Below are 25,736 nucleotides of genomic sequence, written 5' to 3' on the forward strand. Positions count from 1 at the left end.
CAATCGAACATATTTTTTAACCTCAAGCTCGACTCACTAAAAGCTCACGACTTGGCTCAAATAATAGGAACATAATCTATAATACTATATCAACAAATTATAACTTATGTATTTTAAAATTATTTAAAAAGATCAATTTTATATATTGTTTATCTATCAATAAATTATAAATTTTTTATTTATTTCCTATATCAAAGTTATAGATAAAAAATAAATATAAAATTTTAAATAATTAAGAACATTAATATATATATATATATATATATATATATATATATATAATATATATTACTATTTCTGTATTTCATATATATATAATATTAAAAATATAGATTAAATACGTGTATATATATATATATATATATATATATAATTGAGTCAACTCACGAGCTAATGAGTCGAGCTTATCTAAACTCAAGCTCGGCTCATTTAATTTATGAGCTTAATTTCATGCTCAAATTTAACTTACCATCTCACAAATTTAACTTATCAAATTATTAACAAATCAAACTCGAATCAGCTCATTAGCTAGCTTAACCCACTTCCAGTCGTACCAACCAGCTGAATCGGTTCTAGTTTAATAACTATGACTCCAACACTCTATCAAAGTGGCCCGTGTCATATCAAAATTGATACCGAAATTTAAGTCTTCATTCATTGTTTTGAGAAGCCATTATCCAATTCTAATCACCTTTTTTGTTTTTTGGTCGCTACCGTTTTACATTTTCTAGGCAAAAAATAGTGCGAAGCGAAACCGAAACGGAAACCAATCATTGTGGGCTTCTTTCAAGATTATGGGCCATATTAAACTTGGGCCGACCAAGTACAAGTTCACGTGCAACACGCAAGAGAGAGAGAGAGAGAGAGAGAGAGAGAGAGAGCGAGCGAGCGCCATATCAAGATTCAAGAACAGCATAGAACAGGAATTGATGTGTATTTGTTGATGAAAGTTGATGAATTGATGATGATGAAAAAAAGTCGTACACCGCAGTTTGATTAAAGCTGAGTGACTTCAATTCGACCACATTGCCTAGCCCACTCTCTCATATCACTCCAACGCTACCCAATCATTATTTTCTATCGCTCACTCTTCTAGAAACCCACCCCGCCGCTGCCGTCACCGCCACCACCACCACCACCGTCACCGTAACCCTATTTTTCTGACGTAATTACTTTGCTGAATTGGCAATCAATTGAATCTGGGTGACATATGGGTGAACAAACACTAGGTCAAGAACAATCCCTAACACCAACCCCGATTGACCCTCCACCTCAACCTCCCTCCAACACCCCCGCTGCCGCGCCTGTCATCGAGACCACCACCGTTGCCAACGCCACCATTGCTCATGTTTCCCCCACAGAATCCGAACTGAGCAACAATAATGCTCCTCCTCCGCCAACAAACCCTACCGCACCACCTTCCAAAATCCCCCTCCGCCCTCGCAAGATCCGGAAGCTCTCCCCTGACCCCGCCGTCTCCCAGCCTCAATTGTCCTCTGCCGCCATCACTGAACCTCCAAAACCAACCTCATCCTCCAACTCGTCCTCCGCAGCCAAGTCTGCCAGCCGGAGCACCAAAACCGCTCAGCAGCAGCAGCAGCAACAGCAACAACAACAACGAGCCCTAGCGGTTCCGAGGGTTGTAGCGAGGTCGCTATCGTGCGAAGGAGAGGTGGAGATCGCACTCCGCTACCTCCGCAACTCGGATCCGCTCCTCTCCCCTCTAATCGACATCCACCAAGCACCAACCTTCGACAATTTCCACACCCCTTTCCTTGCCCTAACGCGCAGCATTCTCTATCAGCAGCTCGCCTATAAGGCTGGAACCTCTATCTATACTCGATTCATCTCTCTCTGCGGCGGCGAAGCCGGCGTTGTTCCTGAAACCGTTCTTGCCCTAACTCCTCAGCAGCTCCGCCAAATTGGGGTTTCTGGAAGGAAGGCCAGTTACCTTCACGACTTGGCCAGGAAGTACCAGAATGGGATACTCTCCGATTCGGCCATTGTAAATATGGATGATAAATCTCTGTTCACCATGCTCACAATGGTGAACGGGATTGGGTCCTGGTCTGTTCATATGTTCATGATATTCTCACTCCATAGACCCGATGTTCTTCCCATCAACGATCTTGGAGTCCGCAAAGGGGTTCAGCTTCTCTACAATCTTGAGGACTTGCCCCGCCCTTCTCAGATGGATCAGTTGTGTGAGAAATGGAGGCCTTATCGCTCTGTTGCTTCGTGGTATATGTGGAGATTCGTTGAAGCCAAGGGAACGCCTTCTAGTGCGGTGGCTGTGGCCACTGGTGCGAGTTTGCAGCACCACCAGCAGGAGCAGCAGCAGCAACAGCAGCAGCACCCTTCACAGCCTCAGCTTCTGGATCCCATAAACACCATGTTTAATATGGGGTAAGAACATTACTGATTTATTTCATATGCTTAATATATGGTGGTTTACCCTACGGTCCTCATGCTTGATGATAGGTGGGTTTTGTATATTAATCCTATAGTTGTGCATTTGTTCCCACAACATTTTGAATCCCATTTAATTTGTGATTCTTTTGGTCTCTTGTTTTCTTCCTTAAGAAAATAAATGAATTGTCTTTGAAAAGAGATTGCTTCCTCAAGATTGTGGATGTTGTTGCTCATGCTTATTTGTGTTAGTAACGAAAACCATGGTAGTCTAAGGGGTTCTAATGCCTTGGAGCAAGACTCAAGTGGCGCCCAAGGGTGCTCAACAATAAAAAGTCATAAAACACTTAACTAATAGGCATACACAAGGCACTTAGGCTTCTAAAGATTAGAGTTTATAATTAAACTAGTTGAATTGTATGATAGCGGTAAAGTTAATAAAATAGCAAATCTCTAAAGTTAAGGTCAGTCCAAAGTCAAGCTGTGATTCAATTCAGTTTAGCAGTGGATTGGCGCTGTAGATGACACGACTTCCTGTCTTCTCTGTCCTCTGGTCTCGAGGTGGAATGGTGCTGTAGGGCATCACTTTGTCACCCTCTATAATCCAATTTTCAAGTAGTGGAGTGGTGTTGGACTAGGCTGTTTACTTTCCCCCTTCTCCTCTGTTTCTGGCAAAGGAGTGGGTTCATGAGCAATTTTTCCCCCCATCTTGGCACCTTACCTTGGTTCAAACATAAAGCATTTCCCAAGTGTTTGATATTTTGAGAACTTTCAGGCGATGATGGTCGTCTTTCTAGCACATGCATGAATCGGGTATGAAATGTGGGAGTGGGAGCACAACCTTGGAAAATGATGTGAAACCTTCAAATGTCGTTGTAGCTCTTGTTCACAAGATCCTTTTTGTTGTTGCTTCTTCCTAAATTGTTTTTCTTAATTTGTTGGACAGGTTTTCCTTTTATAATCTTCACTTTCTTTTGAGTAGTTAATCACATTTAGGATGCTCTTTCATCTTATGGAGCGTGAGCTATTCTCTTTATTTCTTGTTTAATTTTCTGTTGATTTGGTATTTTGGCTCTTGGCTGACCACCCGACTCTATTCTTTTTTTTTTTGTTTTCTTTTTTGTTGGGATGGGGATTTCTCTTTTTTTTTCCTAGAAAGATTTTTAAAAAGGTGATGGATATCTCAATGATCCCACATGGGACGTGCTCTATGTTAGAAGATTTAGTACATGGTCAGATTTAATCATTTCATTGAACATGATACATATTTTTAGGATGACGCTATCTTTTTTATCTGTCCTTTGGCCAAAGGAAGCAAGATAAAAATAGCTATCACTACTCTTTATGTTGGAAGAGATTATTGTCGCAAAACTTAATGAGTCAATGGACTTTGGCCAAATTAAATTGTAACATTCATAAATGTGTTTACCGTGTTATGTAACATTTAAGAAGAACACGCCTCCAACACATGGACATGGTACCAAAATATTGTGTCCATCCTTATACATAATGCCCAAGTTGGGAGGCATTGTATGTAAATGAGTAAAGGGGATGTATGACTCCCCTTCTTGTTTGATCATTCTAACAGAAGTGGTTTGAATTCAGGGCTACTTTGGTTATGCAAATTAATTAGACCGAGACAAATTGTATTTTGAAATTTCATCTTTATTTTTCTTCAGCTTTTACTTTTTCCATATTAAGGTTTCTGTCGATATGTCTGTTATGGCTTGTTTTGCATCCTTATTGAGCAAATTTTAGTATTTTGTTTTGTTGTCAGTGTGATTGGATTAAAATATAATAGGACTTTTCATTTGAAGGAAGCTAGTGTGGTCCATTATAGAGTCCTGAGCTAACATTATCCATAGTGCCCTTGTCATATCAAGACAAAATTACGGCAGGAATTTATTTCTTTGCCTGGTTGTTTAGAATATATATCCTCTGTGTGATTGGCTAATATATACCATTGTTTACCCCTGTTTTGTGGATTATATTTTAATTTTTTTTTTATTGTTTGTCCATTACATATGTTTCGTGTTTGTTGGTGTCAAGTTTTTTTTCTAATTTATTCATGCATATACATACCTTTTTATGTTAAGCTCTTAACGAAAATTTGTGAATCTCAATTTGTAAAATTTTCTTTGTTTAATTGCAAATTCTATTGTTGATCTTTTCCGTGTTTTACAATTGACTAGACAGACTTGTATTGTTCTGTAACTCTTTTTTTTTGTTTTTTTGTTTTTTGTTGGGGGGGGGGGGGGGGGGTTCTTGATTATTCTATCTAACCGATTACATAATTTGCATGAAGTCCTCTCATGTAGTTGTAATATGGTACAGGGCGGCCTGTGCTTGGGGACAATGATTGCCGTGGAATGTAGAGAACTGAAGCATCAGATAGCGGTCGATCAGATTTGAAGTTGCAAATTCTAGGCATGAAGTGTACTTATTGGTAGATTTAGGTTGAAACTCGAACAATGGAGCATTTAAGGATACGAGTGTATGAATTGCCTTGTGTTCAGCAAGACCAGGGCAAGAGTAATAAAGGCTTGTCCTTAATTTTGTTTCATTATTGTTGCAGCAGGAGACCATTTTGAATATGTCAAACTGGACTTTCATATGACAATACTAAAGAGTGCACTGATCCACTGTGTTCGGCTTTTTGCCGCTTGGACCCTTGTATCTATTGTCAATGTTTGACTCCTTATCTCTCCAGATTTTGACTGGCCCCTTATCTATGTTAACTAGTTACATTATAAATAACCGATTCAGCGTTGACTAATTCCTAATTATCCTGATAAATATGTTGTACACCTGTGCACCACTGCCATGTAGTCGTAAAATCACGGGAAAAAAAAAAAAAAGAAAAACACACACGAGCGCAAAGTTTTACTCAACATTAGAATGTGTTTGTCATACCAATAATAGTGAGAGATAAGTGTATTATGTTCTTGAAAAATTTTATATTAATATTGAGAAAATGGTGTATTATGTTCTTGAAAAATTCATCGAGTTATAGCTCGTTTTAAACGAAGGTAAGGGATTGACGGTGTGGGTATTTACAAAAGGGGATTTTGTAGACTATAAATTTTTGTTTAATTTGTTTAAAAGTAGAGATAGAGTAAGGTAGGATTTATCTCTCTATTTTTAAATCATATGAGTAAATATTAGATTATAAAAGAAACTTTCCAAAAATTACTTTAATACTTAAGTTATAGAATATTTTGGAACTTAAAAACTTACCTATTGACTATTGTTGACAGTTAGATAATTATTCTTTTCAACTATTGAATGGAACGTAGAATTTATATAAAAAAAAAAAAATACTAAAAAGCTATCAAAATTTATTATTTTTGACTATTTATGAAATAAAATATATTGAAAAATTAATAGACTGAAAAAATTAGACTAAATCAATTGAGTTGATGATTAAATAATGATTAAAAAAATAAACAAATCAATTCTGATGGCTTATAGCATTATTTTTTATATAATATAAAATCTAAATTCTATCCAACTAATGAAGGGAGTGAGTTAATTTGATATATAAGAAGTAAGTTTGCAACATTAAATTAACATGCATGTTAATTTTTACTTTAAACTTAGAATGTTTGATTAAAATAATGGTTTTGATTGGAGTTTGCAAACTAGAAATGTCCTTAAATATAAATGTGAATCATATAGTCTTTTCCATATCATAATTTTATTTGAAGGTAATTCCAAGGAAACAACGTGCTATGCATTAGAAGTGTTGTAGTTAAAGAATCCCCACCCTCGGTACGCTTCCATTTAGGAAAGTTGCATTGCCAGCCCTTATTAGCACAAATATGGAATGATTTTGCTGAATGGAGAATACACTGTTCTTCAAGATAAAATCAGAATTCAGAATATGTTACTATCTTTACTACAAGACAGTAGTGAGTGATTAAGGATAACAATCCACTTTTTTAAAAATACAAGAATTATTGGGGATTTCTGGGACGGCCATAGTATATCAGCAACATCACAAATCCAACAACAACAACCCGACAGTAATTGTTGTTACAGCTTTACTCCAGTGGGATATGCTATTAGCATATGCCTTTATTCCTCCTAGTTTTCGTAATCATCACTACCTCCTCATGCAATTCAATTCAGTCCTTTGTCCCATATTATGTAATCCATTCATACATTTTACATTTAAAATGAAATAATTAACGTTTTTTTTAAAATATGTACATTACACATTGAATCATCTAAAATGTTTTGACTATAAATAGAGAAATGATCAGCTCCCAGTTTCCGCAGAGAAATTAAAATGAAGTACGAGTATGAGAATTATGACCCTTCATTCCCGGACCAACCGGTGGTTGATGAATACCTGCCGGTATGGTCTAGGCTACCGGCATTTGGGTCCAAGCCAGCATTCATTTGGGCTCATGATAACAACAATAAGACCTTCCTAACCTACTCACAACTCAATGCCTCAGTTGACCACATCTCCTCCCACCTTCTCACTACTCCCACTCTTCAAAGAGGCGACACTCTCCTTCTTCTCTCTTCTCCAGGTCTTCACTTTGTTGAACTCATCTTCGCTTCCCAAAGGGCTGGTCTTTTATCTGTCCCTATAGTCCCTCCTCACCCTTCTTTCGCTAATGAAAATTATCACCACCTTCTTAGAGTTATCTCGCAGACTAAACCCAAAGCTGCAGTTGCTCATTCTTCTTACATTTCATGTATCCAACGCTATCTCTCTGATCACAACAACATTAATTATAATCTTAATCTTGTTCGTGCGTTACAAACCATGAACTGGATTTCCATTGAGGACATCAAGCATGGTGCTAATAATAATAAAAATAATGATAAATTTGGTGGATCCCTAACATACAATGGTTGCAGGGAGAATGATGTGTATCTTGTTCAGTACACTTCTGGCGCCACCGGGATTCCGAAACCGGTTCTTGTAACGGCGGGTTCAGCCGCACATAACGTCAGAGCTGCTAGGAAAGTCTATGATCTTCACCCAAACAGTGTTATTGTTTCGTGGCTTCCTCAGTACCATGACGCTGGCCTCATGTTTTTGTTGTTAACCATTGTTTCTGGTGCTACTTGTGTTCTTACTTCACCAACCTCGTTCATCAAACGTCCCAGGTTGTGGCTTGAATTGATCTCTGAATTCAAGGCCACGTGTACTCCGGTACCTTCTTTCACGTTGCCACTGGTTCTCAAACGTGGAGGAGTTGATAAAGGAGTATCTCCCATTAATCTTTCCCATTTGAGGAACCTTATACTCATCAACGAACCTATTTACAGAGACTGTGTCGAAGAGTTTGTTGGAGTATTCGGTCCCTTTGGGTTAAGCTCTTGTGCCGTTTCTCCTTCTTATGGTTTAGCTGAAAACTGCACCTTTGTTTCCAGTGCATGGAGGAGTGAAAGTGACGCGTATTCTTCTAGTAGCTTCCACGATTTTCCAACTCACAACAAGCTTTTACCGGTTGCGAGACTATGTAGGAAGGAGGAACAAGAAGACATGGAAATCGTGGTGGTTAATGAAGAGACTCATGAGCCGGTTGAGGATGGTGTTGAAGGTGAGATTTGGGTTTCATCACCAAGCAATGCTTCTGGATACTTGGGACACCCTTCTTTGACGAGAGAAGTGTTCCATGGAAGACTGAGGAACATGGTTGGAAGATGCTTTCTTAGAACACGTGACACAGGGATTGTTAAAGGAGAGGGGAGATACCTCTTTGTTACTGGAAGGTGTGAAGATATAATCAAGCTCCAAAATGGTGAAAAGATTCATCCTCATTACATTGAATCTGCAGCGTATAACAGTTGCACAAAGTTTTTGAGAGGTGGTTGTGTTGCGGCGTTTAAAGTTTCTGAAACAGTTGTTGCAGTGGTGGCGGAGTTACAGAGAACTGAGAAAGAGATAATGGTGGATAATGAGGTGTTGGGTAGCGTTTGTAATGGGATCAAAGAAAGTGTTTTGAAGAAGGAGAATGTTCAAGTTGGGTGGGTTGTTTTGGTTAAGAGTGAAAGTGTTCCAAAAACCACTTCTGGGAAATTGCAAAGATGGCTTGCTAAGGAGAAGATTCTTGGTGGGAAAATGAAGGTTGTGATGGAGATGAAATTTGGTGATGATGATGTTAGTAGAAATTTACCAACTGGGTCGTTACTTTCACTTCTCTGATCACATACATAAAAACTGTTTGATTAGTAAAGTAATCTATGACGAGTTTATGTATTATTATTACTGTTGCAGATATGCATGAGAGATGAGTGTAAATACTAAATAGTTGTTGAAGACTGAGTCTACACCGATACCTGCGTATTATTGTATGGTGTTTACTCTGATACATATTTGGATTCTGCATAGATAGAGGGAGAAAAAAAAAAGAATAAATACTATTTTGTGAATAATCTATAGTTGGATTTTTTGAATGTCATACACTCCTATTATTGAAGGATGGTGTGGAGAATAGAAACAGAAATTGAAAGGTAAAATTAAAAATTTTCCAAATCTATGAGCTGAATGAATAAACATTTAAAGCACTTGAAAAAATTAGGGTTCAATCTGAAGTTCGGCTCTCAATTGCAGGAGGTGGGACGAAGGTCAACTTCGACGTCCGTTTCTGAAAGTGGATTCATTGAGGAAGGTTTAGGAGAAGTATACAGTCTGGTGGAGGCGACCTCACCCGATAGTAATATCAGAATCAGTATATTCGCTGGCGACTCGGAGAGAAAAGTGGAACCCTAGGCTTTACTCCATTATTGACTCTCCTTTGTCTCCTTTCCTCTCCCTCTGTCTATCTCTCTCAAGGCTAGAAACCCTGAACTCTGGCATTCGGTGCTGGCTTTCTGTCTCCCCAGTGTCCGTCGTCTCTCTGCTGTGTGTGGTTGTCTGATCGGTGTGGACAAGTGGTAATATTCGTCTTTCTTATATGCTCTAATTTTAGTGATTTTTTTTGTTCAAAATCAGATGAATATATGTAATTATTCTGAATTTGCTGAGATGGTTTTGTATCAATTGACTCTGTTAGACATATGATACACTGATTTTGTTCCAAATAAACTGCACATACATGGTGAATTTGAATTTTCAAAACGAAATAAATAGAACTGAAAATTAAAAATAGTTATAATGTTCAACATCAAGATGATCCATATAATCAATCACCCTAAAAATTGTTTCTTATCAACTCCTTTTAACTCTGCATCTTCCAAATAGTTGATTGGAACAAAACTCGATCCTTCTGACTTTACCAATAACAGTGCATAATAGATATAAGAGCACATATAAGAGTACACATAAGAGTACCAATAATAGTACACATAATAGATATAAGATTTAATCATATCCAAATTATTCATATCTCCATATAGAAAAATCAAATGACAAAACCTATGCATTTAAAAATAAAAACAGTGTGAGTTAAGTACAAACGATTTGTGTCAAAGTGAAATTTATATCATTTTTCAGCAATTCTTCTCCAGTCACCGTTACACAAGTATTTTGGTAGCAAATGTTTTGCTTTTGTTCTATTTATTTATAGGCAAGATGCTTAGAATTTTTCTTAAACTATTTCTAAAAATATATTTTTTAGATTGCTCTAAAATGAAAATAAAATGGTTTTCCTTTGAAATACCTTTAAGTTGGACCTTTTCTTTAACTATTTTTGTCATTAAATCTTACAGGTCACATATCTAGCATTTGCAATTTTTAAACTCCCACCAAAAGTGGTTATTGGAACAAAAAATCTGAATTTTTTTTATTTAAGTCCAGATGTTGTCAAATTTTTTGTCTTAAATAACATGTTTCATTCTCATTCTATTTTGTACGGTAATTTTTCTCTATACAGCTCTTACTTTTTGAAGTGATAAGTTTTAGGGGTTAATATTTAATACTTTATTTCTGTTATTATGACCAATGATGGTTGTTGAATATTAGAAGTATTGACAAAGCTGTGATTTATGATTCTCATATTTATGTGTGAGCTATAAAGGATTGAAAACATGTTATTTCTTCCTTTAATGTGATGCAAGTACCTATAGGTCTTGGCTCAAGGTTGCATTCAAGCATTGGTTGGTTTAGGTCCAGATAGTGACAAATGATGTGAGTATATGTCCCGTTAGTTTTCAACTGTGAACTATATTACAATAAACGAAGCATTTGAATTGGCCATCATTAGATGTCCTTAAAAATTTCTAAACAAATCTTATAGAATTTTTTTATATGATATGTGCTTGTCAATTTAATTGGCTAAATAGTTTTAATAACAACTCAGTCTTAATTGGTTAGGGATCTACTACTTAGTCATAGCTATAGACTTTGGTTAATGCCTAATTGTATAGCAATTGTCTCCATTTATGTTAACTCCGTAATTTATTATGCATACGACATGCTTTGTTCTCGACTGGCTTCATTATTTTTTACCCCAGGATGTGTGAGAGTGAGACGGATTTGGAAGATGACAGCACGTTAGAGTTGTCAGGCCAATAGAATGATGGTTGGAGCACTGATTCTGGTGACGAAGATGATTCGAACGGGTCGGAAGAACCGTATACTGATAAAGGTGATAGTGGCCCTACTGACAGTGAATACCAAGGCTGCGATGGTGGTGGATGCGATGTAGGTGCCTCAACAGAGGATCAAGGGAGCTCAGGGAATATCATGGGTGAACAATTCAGCAGTCCAGACCCTGTGAATGGTTCTGTGTTGTTATGTGCAGAGTTTATTGGGGTTGAAGATGCTTACGCAAGCTATATGGCATATACGAAGGGTATTGGTTTTGCCATACGAAAGGGAGATTCTGTTAAAGACGAGGAGGAAAATATTTTCAGAAAATTTTTCTACTGCAATCGGCAAGGGTTGCGGGAAAAGAAGCACTATGAGAGGGTTGACAGAAAAGGCCCCATAAACTGGAGATGAGAGCAAATTGAAATGCCAAGCTTGTTGTGTTTTTGGACAAAAGTTATGAAAAATGGTGGATGAAAGCATTGGTTGAGGATCATAATCATGACTTGGCATTCCCAGTGTTCACTAATGTAATGGCACCGCATAGGATTTGGTCTTGCTCCTGGTAGATGGCGCCTGTTCGAGTCCTTATGCGACCGTTTTCTTCCACTGTTCAACCTTGCCACACTGCTGGAATTACCCAAAAAATTTACAATTACATAACAAGAACCAGTCACACACATACTAAGAGGATGCATCAAAATTCTAATACAATTAAATCGTAAATTAACTATCCAGTTTAGATCAAACCCAATTTGAGCAACTTAAATATGTTCGTTTACTTAACAAACACAAACCAAATAAAAACTGTAAGAGAAATAAAACACATCAAATGTATTCAAAGAAGCCTTCAACATAATAACTCCAACTCAGCATTCACGGTCATTGAAATCAATTTTCCCAATTTTTCTATTTAAACATCATCTATCAAAACCAACCATCCGATTACATACTGAAGTAACCATCCAATTAAATAAGCCCAAGATCTATGATAAAGACCAACCATCCAATCACATACTGAAGTAACGATCCAATTAAATAAGCACATGATCTATCATAAATAATAACCATCCAATACCCTACTAAAGCGACCATCCAAATGGCTTACAAAAATTATTAATGTACTAAGTGGAGCAGCATAGCCGTCAATTACAACCACACCAATCATCAATGTAAACTATTTTCACACAATGTATCAAATTGGCAGCCACAGAAAGTAATTTTTTCATCCAGAAAAAGGCATCCGAATAAATAAATCATAAATTAGCTATCCAGTTCAGATCATAACCCAATTTGAGCATCTTAAATGCATTTGTTTACTTAACAAACACAAACCAAATAAAAACTGAAAGAAAAATAAAACACATCAAATGTATTCAAGAAGCCTTCAACATAATAACATGAACCTAGCATTCATGGTTATGGAAATCAATTCTCCCAATTTTCCTGTATAAATATTATCTATCAAAACCAACCATCCGATTACATACTAAAGTAACCATCCAATTAAATAAGCGCAAGATCTATGATAAGGACCAACCATCCAATCACATAAGTAACGATCCAATTAAATAAGCGCACGATCTATCATAATGAAAGTAGATCACCTCATCCGCATCCTTATATCTTTGCTGAGATGTAGTCTTGCCCTGGGTAGATGATGCTTGGTCAGCGTCCTTGCAGGGCCTTTTTACATCTTGCTTTTTCATTTACTGCTTTACTACTAGATACTTTCTTCTGTTTTTTCTCCTTCCTTGAATTGTCGATGATGCAATCCTGTGTATTCAATATGGGACAACAAACTTAGCAAAAATCAACGTGAACCTCCGACGGCATTTGTATTCAATTTGATTATAAAAATGAAATTATTAGAGAGTGGACCTGTGAGTAGGGGTGGGCAAAAAAACCGGATCCAAACCATTTTAAAAAAATCCAAACCAAACCATTTAAAAAAAACCAGTTTTAAACCAAAAAAAATCCAAACAAAATTATATTTATTTTTTAGTTTGGTTTTTGATCCAATCCATTTAAATGGTTTTAAACCGGATCCAAATCCAGATCCAAATTAAAATCCAGATCTAAAAAAACCCTAATTTTGATTTTTGAGTCTTCTCCTCTTCGACAAATCCCTTTCAACGAAACCAAATCCACTCTCCGACAAATTCACCGTCAACATTTCTTCTTCTCTGCCTCTCGTCGGAGCTCGCCGGTGGTTCGTCGGCCTCTGCCTCTTCGAGTCTTCAGTCTTCACTTTGATTCGAGACTCTGTCTCTCTGCCTCGAGTCCTCGACCTCCCATTCGCGACTCTGTCTTCTCTCTTTCGGTTCTCTTCTTCTTTCGTTGGTGGCTCACCGGAGCTCATGCTCATCAATTGAGGTAAGCCTCCTCCTTGCCCTTGTTCTGAGTTCTGAGTTTTTTTTTTTTTGAAGGGATATGTATGTGTTGAGTTTAGAACGGATCTGGTTGCATCTTCAGTTTTTGTGTGTGCGATGATATCACTTGAGAGTTGAGAGTATTTGGATCATTCGTGTTCAAATAATTAAATGTTCTTTCATAACAGGACCAGGTTTCTCTCAACATAAATTGACCTAACTTTGAACTATAGCTTAGAAAGAAGGCACGCTCATTCAGTTATTTGAGGATTTTATTTTATTTTATTATCTGTAAGTAATCTTGGGAATATATTGGAGATGATATATGTACATGTTCATGCTCCTAAATTTTCAATGAAGAATATTTCCTAATCTAGAGGCTGAGTTTGAAACTGATTCTATGAGAATACTTGTACTGGAAGATAGGGATTAGAGATACAAGTGCTTGCTCAACAATGAGAAATCCTTCAACAATAATATTTATGTAGTCAATTGCAATTGTGGAGTCGCTCTAGTCTCAAGGATTAGATTTTGAAGGTCTATCTCTAGCTAGAATGATTCTATGGTATATAACAAGGGAGTTTCTTTGATGAAGTGTAAAGTTGGTGAAGAATGAAGATTATAATTAAAATTTTCAGGAGAGTGTGCATTGCATAGGATGTCTTTATTTTCTTTCTATTTTTTTAAAATTTTTTTCTCTATTGTAAAACAGCAAGCTTTCACTCTTCATTGAAAAGCACTCTTCCCCATGGCATGAGCCATATAACAAACTAACTAAATCTAATACATGATTTGCAAAGATGCTTAAGCTCTTATAAATATTGCTAATCTCAAACTGACTCTCTAACTAACCTGAATAGGCCTAACACTAGTGGAAGCGAATTGAAGTCAAAGTTGTCCAAGTGCATAAAGTTACTTTATCATCAATACCAAAGTTCTGAGGAAGCAAGTGAAGCTGATACGCAAGATGTTCAAGCCAACAACATTAATACCGATCTTCATGGCATGGGCTTTTTTCTGCAAGCAACCGGTCGCAGAACAAATACAAGATCTGAACTTGATAGATATTTACAAGAAGAATGCGAGCCATACTCCCATAAGTTCGATATACTAAACTGGTGGAAGGTCAACTCAACCCGATTTCCAATTCTTGGAAATATGGCTCGTGAGGTATTGGCTATACCTGTTTCTACGGTAGCTTCGGAGTCTGCATTTAGTACTGGAGGAAGAGTCCTCGATCCATATCGCAGTTCCTTAACACCTAGAATGGTAGAAGCCTTAGTCTGCACAGGAGATTGGCTTAAGGAAGATCTTTTCTCTGCTTTAGATGATGATGGTGAAGTTCTTCAACAAGTTGATCAAGGTATAAAATTTGTTTCGTATTTCTTCTCATTTTATTTTATTTTTGTTTTTGTTATCTTTCTATTTTAGAATTTAGGTATTAGTTACCAATTAAAAGTTGTTGAATATAGACTTGATAATTAATTTGATTCCCTTGGCAGATATATTTTCCTCTAATGATGGTGCTTGTTCTATGGCGGCATCAATTGATAATCTTGATGATGACTAGGTATGCTTAATATTCTCATTTGGTTTAATACTTTCATTCAAAGATTTGTTTTAAAATGACAAAGGTATATTTTGTTATTTGCAGATATATTTTCCTCAAAGGTTGTGGTTGTTTGATGATTTTGTTGGCAACTTGGCATCTTTTGATACTTTGTGGTTGTTATTTTAGAGAGATTTTTTGGTGATATTCTTTTGATGTCTTGAGAATGATTAAATGTTATATAGATTAGCTATTGTCATTAGATTTATAAAGAACCAAATTCTAGTTGTAATGAACCTATACACTTTAAAATGACTTTAGTATTAATTTTTACTTTTAAAAAAATTATGGTTTGAAAATTAAATTTCTAAAAACTTGTTTTAAAAGTGGATTTTATAAAAAAAACCGGATTTTAGATTTGGATTTAAAAAAAACCGGATTTTAGATTTGGATTTTAAAAAAATCGGATTTAAAAACTGGATTTTAGATTTGGATTTTTTAAAAAAAAACTGGATTTTAGATTTGGATTTAAAAAAAACCGGTTTTATATGTAAAACTGGATTTAAAACCGGTTTATAAGTAAAAACCGGATTTAAATTCTAAAACCGGTTTTTATTTTTTCAAACCGGTTTAAAACCGGTTTCTCTCTTCAATTCAGTTCTGGTTTGGTTTCATGAACCATAAATCTGGTTCTGAAATGGATCCGGTTTGGATTTAAAAAAATCCAAACCATGCCCACCCCTACCTGTGAGATAACATGATCGGCCTTCTTATCAAGTTCATCAGCGGTCCATTCATCAATCCAAGACTCGGGTGCTTGACATGCATGTAACGGAGGGATCTATACACAAGTATTTTAAATATTAGGATTTACACCTTAAGACGTACATGTTTTTGAAAATTAGGAAATTTATTTGCGATACCAGTAACACGAACATGCACCTGCCGCATGTTTCCCGTTTCTCGTTTTGGAATTTTCTCATTGCATCTCGCAACCACTTTAATATCTGGTATGGCCAGTGGAATCTTCTTGGGTTCGAGACATCCAAAATCGGAGGGAGGTGCCACGAAAAAATAGTCTGCTGGCTTGTGGGGCTAAGAAACATCTTCAAAACCACTAGGATAAAGTATCGTTTAAAGGTCGTCCTTTGTTGCTCAGTCTCCATTGGACAGGCAAAGACAAAGTTCTGCAGTTGTGTTATAGTTTTCTTCTGGAACTCTTTCTTAACAGCTAAAATAGTGAACATTGTATACTTATCCTACTCCTATAGCTGGGACCATGAGTGAAAAATAATAAATAAAAACATAATCAAATTTGGTTTGAACAAAACAGCAGAACATAATTATGCACCTCAAGCCCTTCAACCGTTTCTTTATATCCAGATAGCATATATTCCCTTGTTAGAGTCTCCTCAGGGCAATTTAGCGTATGGGGGTGAAAATCTGGTGATTCAAGCCTGAGAAAAAAAATTATTTAATTTTAATTATACAACAATAATAAAAGCTTTCAGGTAATGCTTTGGGTAAATAAACAAAAGCAATATAGAAAGATTTGAAAAATGTTGTACATGCAAAATTGAAACTAAGAAAAACTTGCAAGACTAACCATCCAATACCCTACTAAAGCGACCATCCAAATGGCTTACAAAAATTATCAATGTACTAAGTGGAGCAGCACAGCCGTCAATTACAACCACACCAATCATCAATATAAACTATTTTCACACAATACATTAACTTGGCAGCTCCAGAAAATAATTTTTTCATCCAGAAAAATCCATGCAAATAAATAAATCATAAATTAGCTATACAATTCAGATCATAATCCGATTTGAACATCTTGAATGAATTTGTTTACTTAACAAACATAAACCAAATAAAAACTGAAAGAAAAATAAAACACATCAAATGTATTCAAAGAAGCATTCAACATAATAACATCAAACTAGCATTCACGATCATTGAAATCAATTCTCTAAATTTTCCTGTATTAACATCATCTATCAAAACCAACCATCCAACTACATACTGAAGTAACCATCCAAGTAAATAAACTCAAAACATTGATAAATAACAACAATCCGACACCCTACTAAAGTAACCATCCAATAAGTATCAACCAAACATCAACAATAATCAGCTAGTTTACATCACATTGCATGCAAAGGTCCGCACCGGGGGGGGGAAGTTAAAATTTTTTTGCTATATAAACAAGATTACCAAACTTTTTCGACCATTCCCACGCTAAAGTTAAATCAATTGCAACAATCTCAACCAACATCATATTCCACATGCTCCAAGATACTAAAATTGCACCTAATGCTTTCTCACCATGTAGAATCAATCATATCAGCAGCAAAATTTGTCTATAGTACAACATGCAACAGCGATGACGAATCGTGAAATGAACAACTCAACCCAGTTACCGTGGATAGTTAGCATATATAGTTCTGGTTATGATGTTTGTGGTGGTCCCGGTAAATGGTCCACGATTAGAAGGCAAAATTTCCAGGCTCGGATCCTCCGCTGTGACCAGTGCGACGAGGATGCTGGAGACCACGGCGTCCGAGCGAGGAGAATGGGTGTTGTTGCTCAATTCGGTGGTGACGGCTCACTGGGCTGCAGTTCGGGTTGGGGGCGTTGCGCGTGGAGGCTGCGCTGCAGTGATGGTGGGATGTGCAACGGCAACAGGGCGAAGGACTTGAGGCCAGCGAGAAAGGATGCTCGTGAAGAAGGGTCACCGTCCGGAGTTGCAGGTTTCGGCGCACACGACTGGGCGGCGTCCGGGTCTGTGAAGCGAATGGGAGGGGTTTTGGGGGGGAGGCTAACTGTGAGAGCCAAAAGGGTTTGGATTAATGGGAAAAATTAGAAATAAGGGTAAATTGGTGGTAGGGTAAATTAAAACTGAACAGGTCATTAGAAATTAGGATAAATTAAAGTTAATTTACTCTTTTAATTTGAATTAGACCAAGTAAACAGCTCATTGTAGCCATTGTATACATTCTTCATTGTCTCCATAGTAGAACTCTTTAAAAAGAATTATTAGGCTTACTAGGAAATTCACTTTTTTTGTGTAGGTCACTATTTAAATTGAAAAATATTTATTTAATACTAAATATTTTAAATACTAAATTTAAATCATAAATCATAAATTTTAAATTTGAGTAGTATAAAAATAAATTATTAGACCAAAATATTAACTAATATTAATAAAAAATATTGGTTCCTAAAATTTCTCTTATTTTAATGACTTTACTTGACGACCAGCTTGGTGTTAGTATATGATACATGAACCATGATTTTCAACGAAATTTGTTGATGAAAAATTTAGTTTTACAGTTGTTGCTTCATTTCACCCTTTGACGCATTATATGATCCATGAATCAGACAAGCAAAGAATCAAATTAAAAGAAGCAAAAAGCAAGTACCATATAATGTATTATTTATTTCATCATTAGATGAGACAACAGTGTATTAGTACATATATATATATGGCACCTTTCTGTAATGTATGTGGACTCTGCATCAACAATCAATATAATAATACATATTGATCATCAAAGGAAGAAGATAAACAAAAGACAGGGAATGTCCCATACTGAATAATAATAACATATATAAGAGATCACATATATACCACCCCCTCAAAACATGGTTTAATTTCCAAACAGAATATAATTGTCTACATATGTTATAGCTCAACGTTTTTTCTTTAATTTGTTGTCTCTAATCTTCTAGGTAACCGACTAAATCGTCTAATCGTGCTGCTTCAGGGTTCTCCTCTATCTCATGTTCAGCTGGTGGTGCCCCGAATGACAAATCATCTTCTACTACAACAGGTGTAACAGTTGGTGGTGCCTTAGTGGGAGCAACCACTGGAGATGAAGAAGGAGAAGAAGAAGAAGAAGAAGAAGGTGTCGGTGCTTCTCTTGGTGTAGGTGCATATGCTGGTGAACGTGTTGGTGCAGATATTGGTGCCTGTCTTGGTGAGTATGATGGTGGATATGATGGTGATAGACGCCTAGGTAAACTGAATGGGGAAGGTGCCTGTGATGGAGAATATTCATCGTCGTCTTTTGTTATATCTGAATCTGATGGTTCAGATTCCGGAGCAAATGGTGAAAGTGCTGGTGATGGTGATGGTGAGGGTGAGGGTGAGGGTGAAGGTGAGGGTGAGGCTGGTGCAGGAGCAGCAGCAGAAGGAGAAGGAGAAGGAGAAGGAGAAGAAGAAGGTGTAGAATCATCACCATCTTCATCACCGCTCGTCTCATCTGCTGCAGGTTCTTCAGCTGCATCTTCAACTGATGAAGGTGATGGTGATGGTGCTTTGGAAGGATTTCCAGCTTTCCCGCCACTACGTCCATTCAATATAATAACCACCAATCAGCTTTTTTTATTTTAAATTTTAAGAATTATAAAAATAATTTTATAATAAAAAAATTAATTAATATTAAACAATCAAAAATTAATTTCTCGTATATAATCTCAAAAATAGGTTAATTAAAACTTAAAATTTCACATAATTTTTGTTATTTATAAATAAATATATTATATATGAAAAAATACTATTTTTATTAATGATATTATAAATAGTTAAATATTCAATTAAAATATATTAAACTATCAAATAATTTATAATATTATTTTTATATAATAATATTTTTATATGAATAATCATTATAAAATAAAATTAATCATCAAATTATTTACTTGTATAATATAAAATATATATATTAAAACATAAAATATATATTAAAAATATATAAAATAATATATATTTATATATTAATATATTATAACTAATTTGATAATTATTTTTTAATACAAAAAATATTTTTTTATAAATTTAAATGATTATTCAAAAAAAATATTTAAAATAATTTAATATATTTCATTAAGTTAATATAAAGTCATAATAGTAATTTAATTTCTCAAATTATTCTAATTAAAAAAATAAAATAAAATGAAAGGATATTGAAAATCTTACATGGCTGATTGCTGAGAAACCCAGTCAGACATGGATGGTGGTACAGGTACTCCGCCGAAACCATGAGAAGCCATGAGATCTTTGGCAGCTGAAGCTCCATCAGCGCCACTGGAAGCGGCGACATTGGCGGCCGCACTGGCAGCATCGGAGACACTGGTACCGGAAGCTTCCAAAGCCTTCTTAGCCTGGTCAAGAGTGTCTTGTGATAAACCACCACCGCCGCCTAAGAAACTCGTCCATGACGATGAATCAAAACTCTGACCCAAAGCTGTACGGAATGGCGTTGCCAGAACCAATGAAAATAACAAAACATACGCTAACTTTTCCATTTTCTCCGATTATAATTCCTTCTTCCCTTGCCGGAACCAAAGCAAGGATTTCCAAGAACCACGCCCCGAGAGGATTTTGCAGACAAACAAGGTGCGCCTTTATTCCATTGAATCTTAGCTCTTTTTATATATACCCTTTTTCCGCCATCACGCGCTTTCTGCTTCACACAATTAAATGTACGTTAAGCTAATCATCATCCGATTCTTACGTTCATATTTTTTCTTCAATGGTCAATGTGTCTGGTTGTATTGCCATTTTTCTCATGCAAACCCTTCCTTTTCGCTTTCAATACTACTTGTATCTACTCTTTAATTAGTTCCTGGTTGGTAATGACTTCTTTGATTTCTCCGCTCTTAATTTGATATGCCATAAATAACATATCTTTTTAAAATTTCTTTTTACTTATTCTATAATATTTATCCATATGTGGTGTATAATTTTAAGAAAAAAAAAATTCAAGAACCGACATCATTTATTATGTTTGGATAGTATTTTTAGTTATTAGTTTAATTTGTTTTAGTTTAATAATATATTTTTAACGTCTGCTTTCAAACATTGTTGATTAACTATTAATAAAAAATAATAAATTTTATTAATTTGTTAATATTTTTCTAATTTTAAATAAAAAAATTAAAAAATTATCAAAATTTATTATTTTTACCCTTTACTTAGATATTAATTTAATTTTTTTAGTCTAATTTTTTTAGTCTAATAATCTAACAACATATTTTATTCTATATTTTTAAACATTAATAACTAACTAATAACCAAAATTAATCACCCTTTAACATTCTTATTAAATAATAACTACATTTTATCTTATAACTAATGATAAGTATGAAATAGAAGTAAAAAAATGACGCCTTGTTTAACAAAATTTTAATGCATGTTATAGTATAATAATATAATTTATTCATGTACTTGTTACAAATTACAAGGAGGGTGAATCATCAATATAGCAGGAAACAAACATACATACACATTATATTACATGAATACAAATTGGAAAATAATAAGCGGTTATCTTGTATACACTGCTGATACTTTTGTTTTCTAGTGAGGCAGAACGTATAGTAAACTGTAGTCCACAGCTCTTAATTTTATATTCACCTGCCAAAGGAAACAGGATTATGAAAATAATTAATAAAGAGCAAAAAGAAAATCATTCAACCTTGCAAGAAAATTTAATAATATGTGAAAAATAAATAATAACCTAGAAACATATCACGTGCATGTGATCTAAAATGTGATGGATTAGATTTCATGTGGGTTCCCTTTTTAAGCGTTGGATTTAATTTCATGTGGCTATCTTTGGAAATTGAGAAGTATATCATTTCAAAATTGATTTTATAAATAAACAAATATATCATTAATGATTCCTTCGATGGATCGCGTGTTCTTAAAAAGGTTAGAACAATTTATCTAGTATTTGTCCCAAAATAGCATGGATATATAATAGGATGACGTAGAATTTGTCTTTACAACTATATAAAAAAAAAATTAGTGATATAAAATACAAGTTAAAATATAAAATATATATATTAAAAATATATAAAATAATATATGTAAACATATAAAAATATACAGTAACTCGCTAATTTAATAGTTGATTTTTATGGGCTACCTTCTAATTTGATGAATGGTGATAGTAAAGGTTATTGGCCATAGATATGCCTTCCATTGATGCCACCACTACCTCTGTACCTGGGAAGTGGAATTTGATCACGCTCTATTCGAATCACATCTTCTTTAAGCACCTCATAATGCCTCTTCACCTCCTCAACGGATTTGCCACCCACGGCGTTCGCCACCTTCTGCCACCGGTTTGGGTCGTCCGGCCCATGCACCGCAAGAGCATCCTCAAAGCGCCTATTCTCTTCTCTTGTCCAACCCATAATTGATATATATTGAAGAAAAAGAGACGTACAATATATAATGCCACAATAACCTAGAGATCGATGTTAATAGTAGCTTCTAGCTTATCACACTCTTTCTTATGGCCTTTGGATTAGGCTTTCAAGGTCCTTAAATAAGCTAAGGGGCGTGTCTAGTGGGTATTATATATTAATGTATATATTAGTACTTGTTAATATATAATGCAAGTTGGCAAATAATAGTACGACTTTTGTGTAATTGAACATACAAGATATGATTCCCTAACGAACCTTTTAGAATGTGGCTCCAAGTTGTGAGGGGTCAATTAAGTAGTACCCTTTTCTTTATAGGTAGTACTATATATGCTCTCTCTGGTCTTGTCTATATGTGTAGAATTTCTTCAAGTTTTTGTCATGATGGTGGGGATTAGATGCCCATGCCAATATATATAGATATTATTCGCTAACAATATACCATGTACCAAAAATGTAAGCTAAGATATTCTGCCTCTCTTTTAGCGAGACACAGAATAATTATCCCATCACTTATTTAGCAACTTGAAGTAATATACTTTGTCCATCATCATTAGCATATAAAATATATATGAAATAGTCAAGAATATGTATACTCATTGGTGAATTGCAATGCTTCACAGCTAAATAATGAAATAAGCTAGTTGCTGCTTATTACATATATTAATTCGAGTTGAAATTAGTGTTCGTGATTCTCATTCAACTAACTGGGTTACTTAGACTTTCTTCTCACTTTTTGATTGTTTAATTATATATTCGGAGATTTGAACGGAAAGCCGAATATATTGTGCCTCCTAAGCCGGACGTAACCGGCAACTCCAATGTATAACAATACTATTTACAACTATGGTACTACGTGTATATCAAAATCAGCTACTGAAATTCATTATCATTATAAAATATAAATTAAAATATAAATACACATTAAAAATAAATTAAATCATACATGTATATATAAATATATTAATAACTGATTTTAATGACTGATTTTAGTATATAAATAATATTTTTATACTCTTTGACAATAAAAAAGAAATTATCCTTTAAATAAAACTACTAAAATTTAGCCTACCACCGGCACTTTTTTCCTCTTATTTTTAGTCAGAGAAATATTAGGGACCAATCCTTTTTATTAATATTAGTTAATATTTTGAGTTCATATTTTATTTTTATATTATTAAAATTTAACATTTATAATTTACTTTATAATATTTAAAAAATTGACCAAATATTAATTAAATATAATAAACTTTGTTAGTTATGTAGCATTATTTTTTAATTATTTTGCTAAATTTTTGAAATAATTTTTTTTATCAATTTTTCATACTAGATTAAATAAAGGTAATTATGTAATTTTTTAAAAATACAAAGGTAAATTATCCTCTTTCATATTTTATTCTATAATATATTTAAAATTCATCTTTACATGAAGCTATATATTTTATTTGAATTTATAATATTGTATTTGAATTAAATTCTAGATAATTTATTATATTATTTATATTCTCGTAATACTATAAAACTTGAAAAATGCATATGTAATTTTATGTACATTTAATGTCTATTCAAAAAACTTGTTTTCATCCAATTTTAATTAATGATGTGTTAAATTTGTTAAATATGTGATTATTTCATATGTAAAAATTGGTCAAAATAGATTTATTATGTAGTAACCATTCTACATATGCACAAAGCATATTTAATATCTTATTAAAAAGTCATTATACTATTGTAAATAAGTTTAATTTTTTTATTATAAGAAGTTGATTATTTTTCTATAAAAAGTTTGATTATTTTAATGACTGATTATTTAGTTGAAAAATATATAGATCAATATATATATACTACAAGAGAAATGGAAAATTGCGGCGGTTTATTTAGAGATTCGCAACGGTTTTAAACTGCCGTGAAACAAAATTTCAGCGGTTCCAGCAGCGTCGCCTATTAGAGGGTTGTAATATAATTTTGTAGTGGTTCTAATGAACCGCTAGTACAACCGCCGCAAATCAGGTTGACGATTTTGCGGCTATTTTGGTAGTGGATTTTAAAAATATTTGCGACGATTTTGAAACCGCCGCAAATTTATGTGGTTTTTTTTTAAATTGCGACGATTTCGAACCGCCGCAATTTCATACACAAACTTAAAAAAAAAACTAACTAACTACTTTATATGTAGTCAACAACACATTGAACTTAATAGGTTTTCAGGCTTTTTATCATTGTAAAATTCATATTGTTGACAAATCTGTCACAATACACACTAAATCAAGATTGATTACAAATAACACCGTAATACAACATAAAAGATAGCTTACTTATCTTCTCTAACATCAAGCAAGATAACAAGAAATACTAGGATGAAAACACAGAAGCATGCATATTCAAGAAAATTCACAATATAAGCTACATGTTCATGTTCATAACTAATTTAGTGCAAGATTCTTTTTGATATTACTCATTTAGCAGTTAGTATACTTAGCCAGTCTGATAAATCTACTTATAATATACTAACATATCTGACAGACTTATAATATACTAACATATTTGACAGAATATGATACTTCATTCCCATATAAACCAAAATTCACACATATATGCCTCACCTCTCGACTTGCACGAGTTCCAACATATATAATGATATTCATAGTTTGATAAAGTAGACAATGGTACAACTACAAGAAAAGGGCCATGGATTTGCTGGGCATTCTGTATAAAAAAACAAGTGGATTAATTTACATTCTACAAGTACATTTGTAACCTAATAGAGAAGGTACTCTACCTGTAGAAAATCAAGCATTGAAACTGATCGAACAGTTTTACCAAGACCTATTTCATCAGCTAAAATGACATTTGTATCATTTCTCCAACTACAAAATAGAATAGATAGATTTAGAATGCAAAAAAGACAAGCATATCCTATGTAAACCTACAAACATGCAAATCTGTTAACAAGAAAATTCAGACCCTTAAGCTGATAATCACAGAGCTTTCCACCCCCTTAACCATTCAGGTTGTTCCTCAAGCTTTCGCAGACTTTCTACACAGTTCATCCACAAAGTAGAAGTTCAAAAATCAGAATTTAGAGAGAGGTAATATTACATGATATCTTGTACCATTATTAATAATGATAATAAATAACAACACTCCATCAGGAAAGCAAAGAAATACATAACACCTAAAAGAAACAAAAAGTGACCAAATATAGGAAAATCAAACACTCAACCTCATGCCTTAATAAAAGAATACAGAAAATATGATCCTTGAAAATTACATATGCAAACTAAAAAAACAGAGACTAACCATATCTGATACTGCTCCTGTGTTAATGAGTGTCCATTCCTAGATAGTGACCTGGACTAATAACAAAATGTGATGTGATTGAAGACATCTAATCTATATTAACTACCATCGTATAAATTAGTTCAGAAATCCAAACTAACTATGAATCTCTAGAGTAACAAATGGTTATTATGAAGTCCATATCTTTCATAATTTGACAGTGAAAGGATTAAAGGGTGCTTTAAGAAAGATACCTATAGAAGTTGGGTTCAACTTGTGGTAGGAACTGCTTCTACTATTTTTCAATAGCCTAAACTCCTTGAATCCTTTTTGCAGCATATGAACCTGTGCAACCAGACCTTTAGCAAGTTTTGCTATTTTTCAATGTTAAAATACTAAAATATCAAAA

The 25,736-nt window shown here is 34.4% G+C and overlaps 3 protein-coding genes across 3 annotated transcripts; 2 read left to right on the forward strand and 1 right to left on the reverse strand.

Annotated features, from left to right (window-relative positions):
* Positions 1-875: 875 nt before the first annotated feature.
* LOC130946495 (uncharacterized) lies at positions 876-5,081 on the forward strand. The gene is made up of 2 exons (XM_057875257.1): positions 876-2,406; positions 4,744-5,081. The coding sequence occupies exons 1-2, from the start codon at positions 1,211-1,213 to the stop codon at positions 4,766-4,768; spliced, it is 1,221 nt and encodes a 406-aa protein (XP_057731240.1). The 5' UTR covers positions 876-1,210; the 3' UTR covers positions 4,769-5,081.
* Positions 5,082-6,700: 1,619 nt separating this feature from the next.
* LOC130946381 (uncharacterized) lies at positions 6,701-9,378 on the forward strand. The gene is made up of 2 exons (XM_057875109.1): positions 6,701-8,886; positions 8,987-9,378. The coding sequence occupies exon 1, from the start codon at positions 6,701-6,703 to the stop codon at positions 8,576-8,578; it is 1,878 nt and encodes a 625-aa protein (XP_057731092.1). The 3' UTR covers positions 8,579-8,886; positions 8,987-9,378.
* Positions 9,379-18,550: 9,172 nt separating this feature from the next.
* LOC130944429 (DNA-directed RNA polymerase II subunit rpb1-like) lies at positions 18,551-20,140 on the reverse strand. The gene is made up of 2 exons (XM_057872753.1): positions 19,812-20,140; positions 18,551-19,178 (listed from the first exon to the last, which is right to left on the reverse strand). The coding sequence occupies exons 1-2, from the start codon at positions 20,138-20,140 to the stop codon at positions 18,551-18,553; spliced, it is 957 nt and encodes a 318-aa protein (XP_057728736.1).
* Positions 20,141-25,736: the final 5,596 nt, after the last annotated feature.

The sequence above is a fragment of the Arachis stenosperma genome, chromosome 8, assembly GCF_014773155.1.
Source record: "Arachis stenosperma cultivar V10309 chromosome 8, arast.V10309.gnm1.PFL2, whole genome shotgun sequence".
Taxonomy (NCBI): Eukaryota; Viridiplantae; Streptophyta; class Magnoliopsida; order Fabales; family Fabaceae; genus Arachis; species Arachis stenosperma.

What these genes read in the sequence shown, in the direction of transcription:
- LOC130946495 (XM_057875257.1), top strand. Translation starts at nt 1,211, where the DNA reads ATGGGTGAACAAACACTAGGTCAAGAACAATCCCTAACACCAACCCCG. An exon ending in AACACCATGTTTAATATGGG is followed by an intron (nt 2,407 to 4,743) that starts GTAAGAACATTA and finishes AATATGGTACAG; the next exon opens with GGCGGCCTGTGCTTGGGGAC.
- LOC130946381 (XM_057875109.1), top strand. Translation starts at nt 6,701, where the DNA reads ATGAAGTACGAGTATGAGAATTATGACCCTTCATTCCCGGACCAACCG.
- LOC130944429 (XM_057872753.1), bottom strand. Translation starts at nt 20,140, where the DNA reads ATGGAAAAGTTAGCGTATGTTTTGTTATTTTCATTGGTTCTGGCAACG. An exon ending in GTTTCTCAGCAATCAGCCAT is followed by an intron (nt 19,179 to 19,811) that starts GTAAGATTTTCA and finishes GAATGGACGTAG; the next exon opens with TGGCGGGAAAGCTGGAAATC.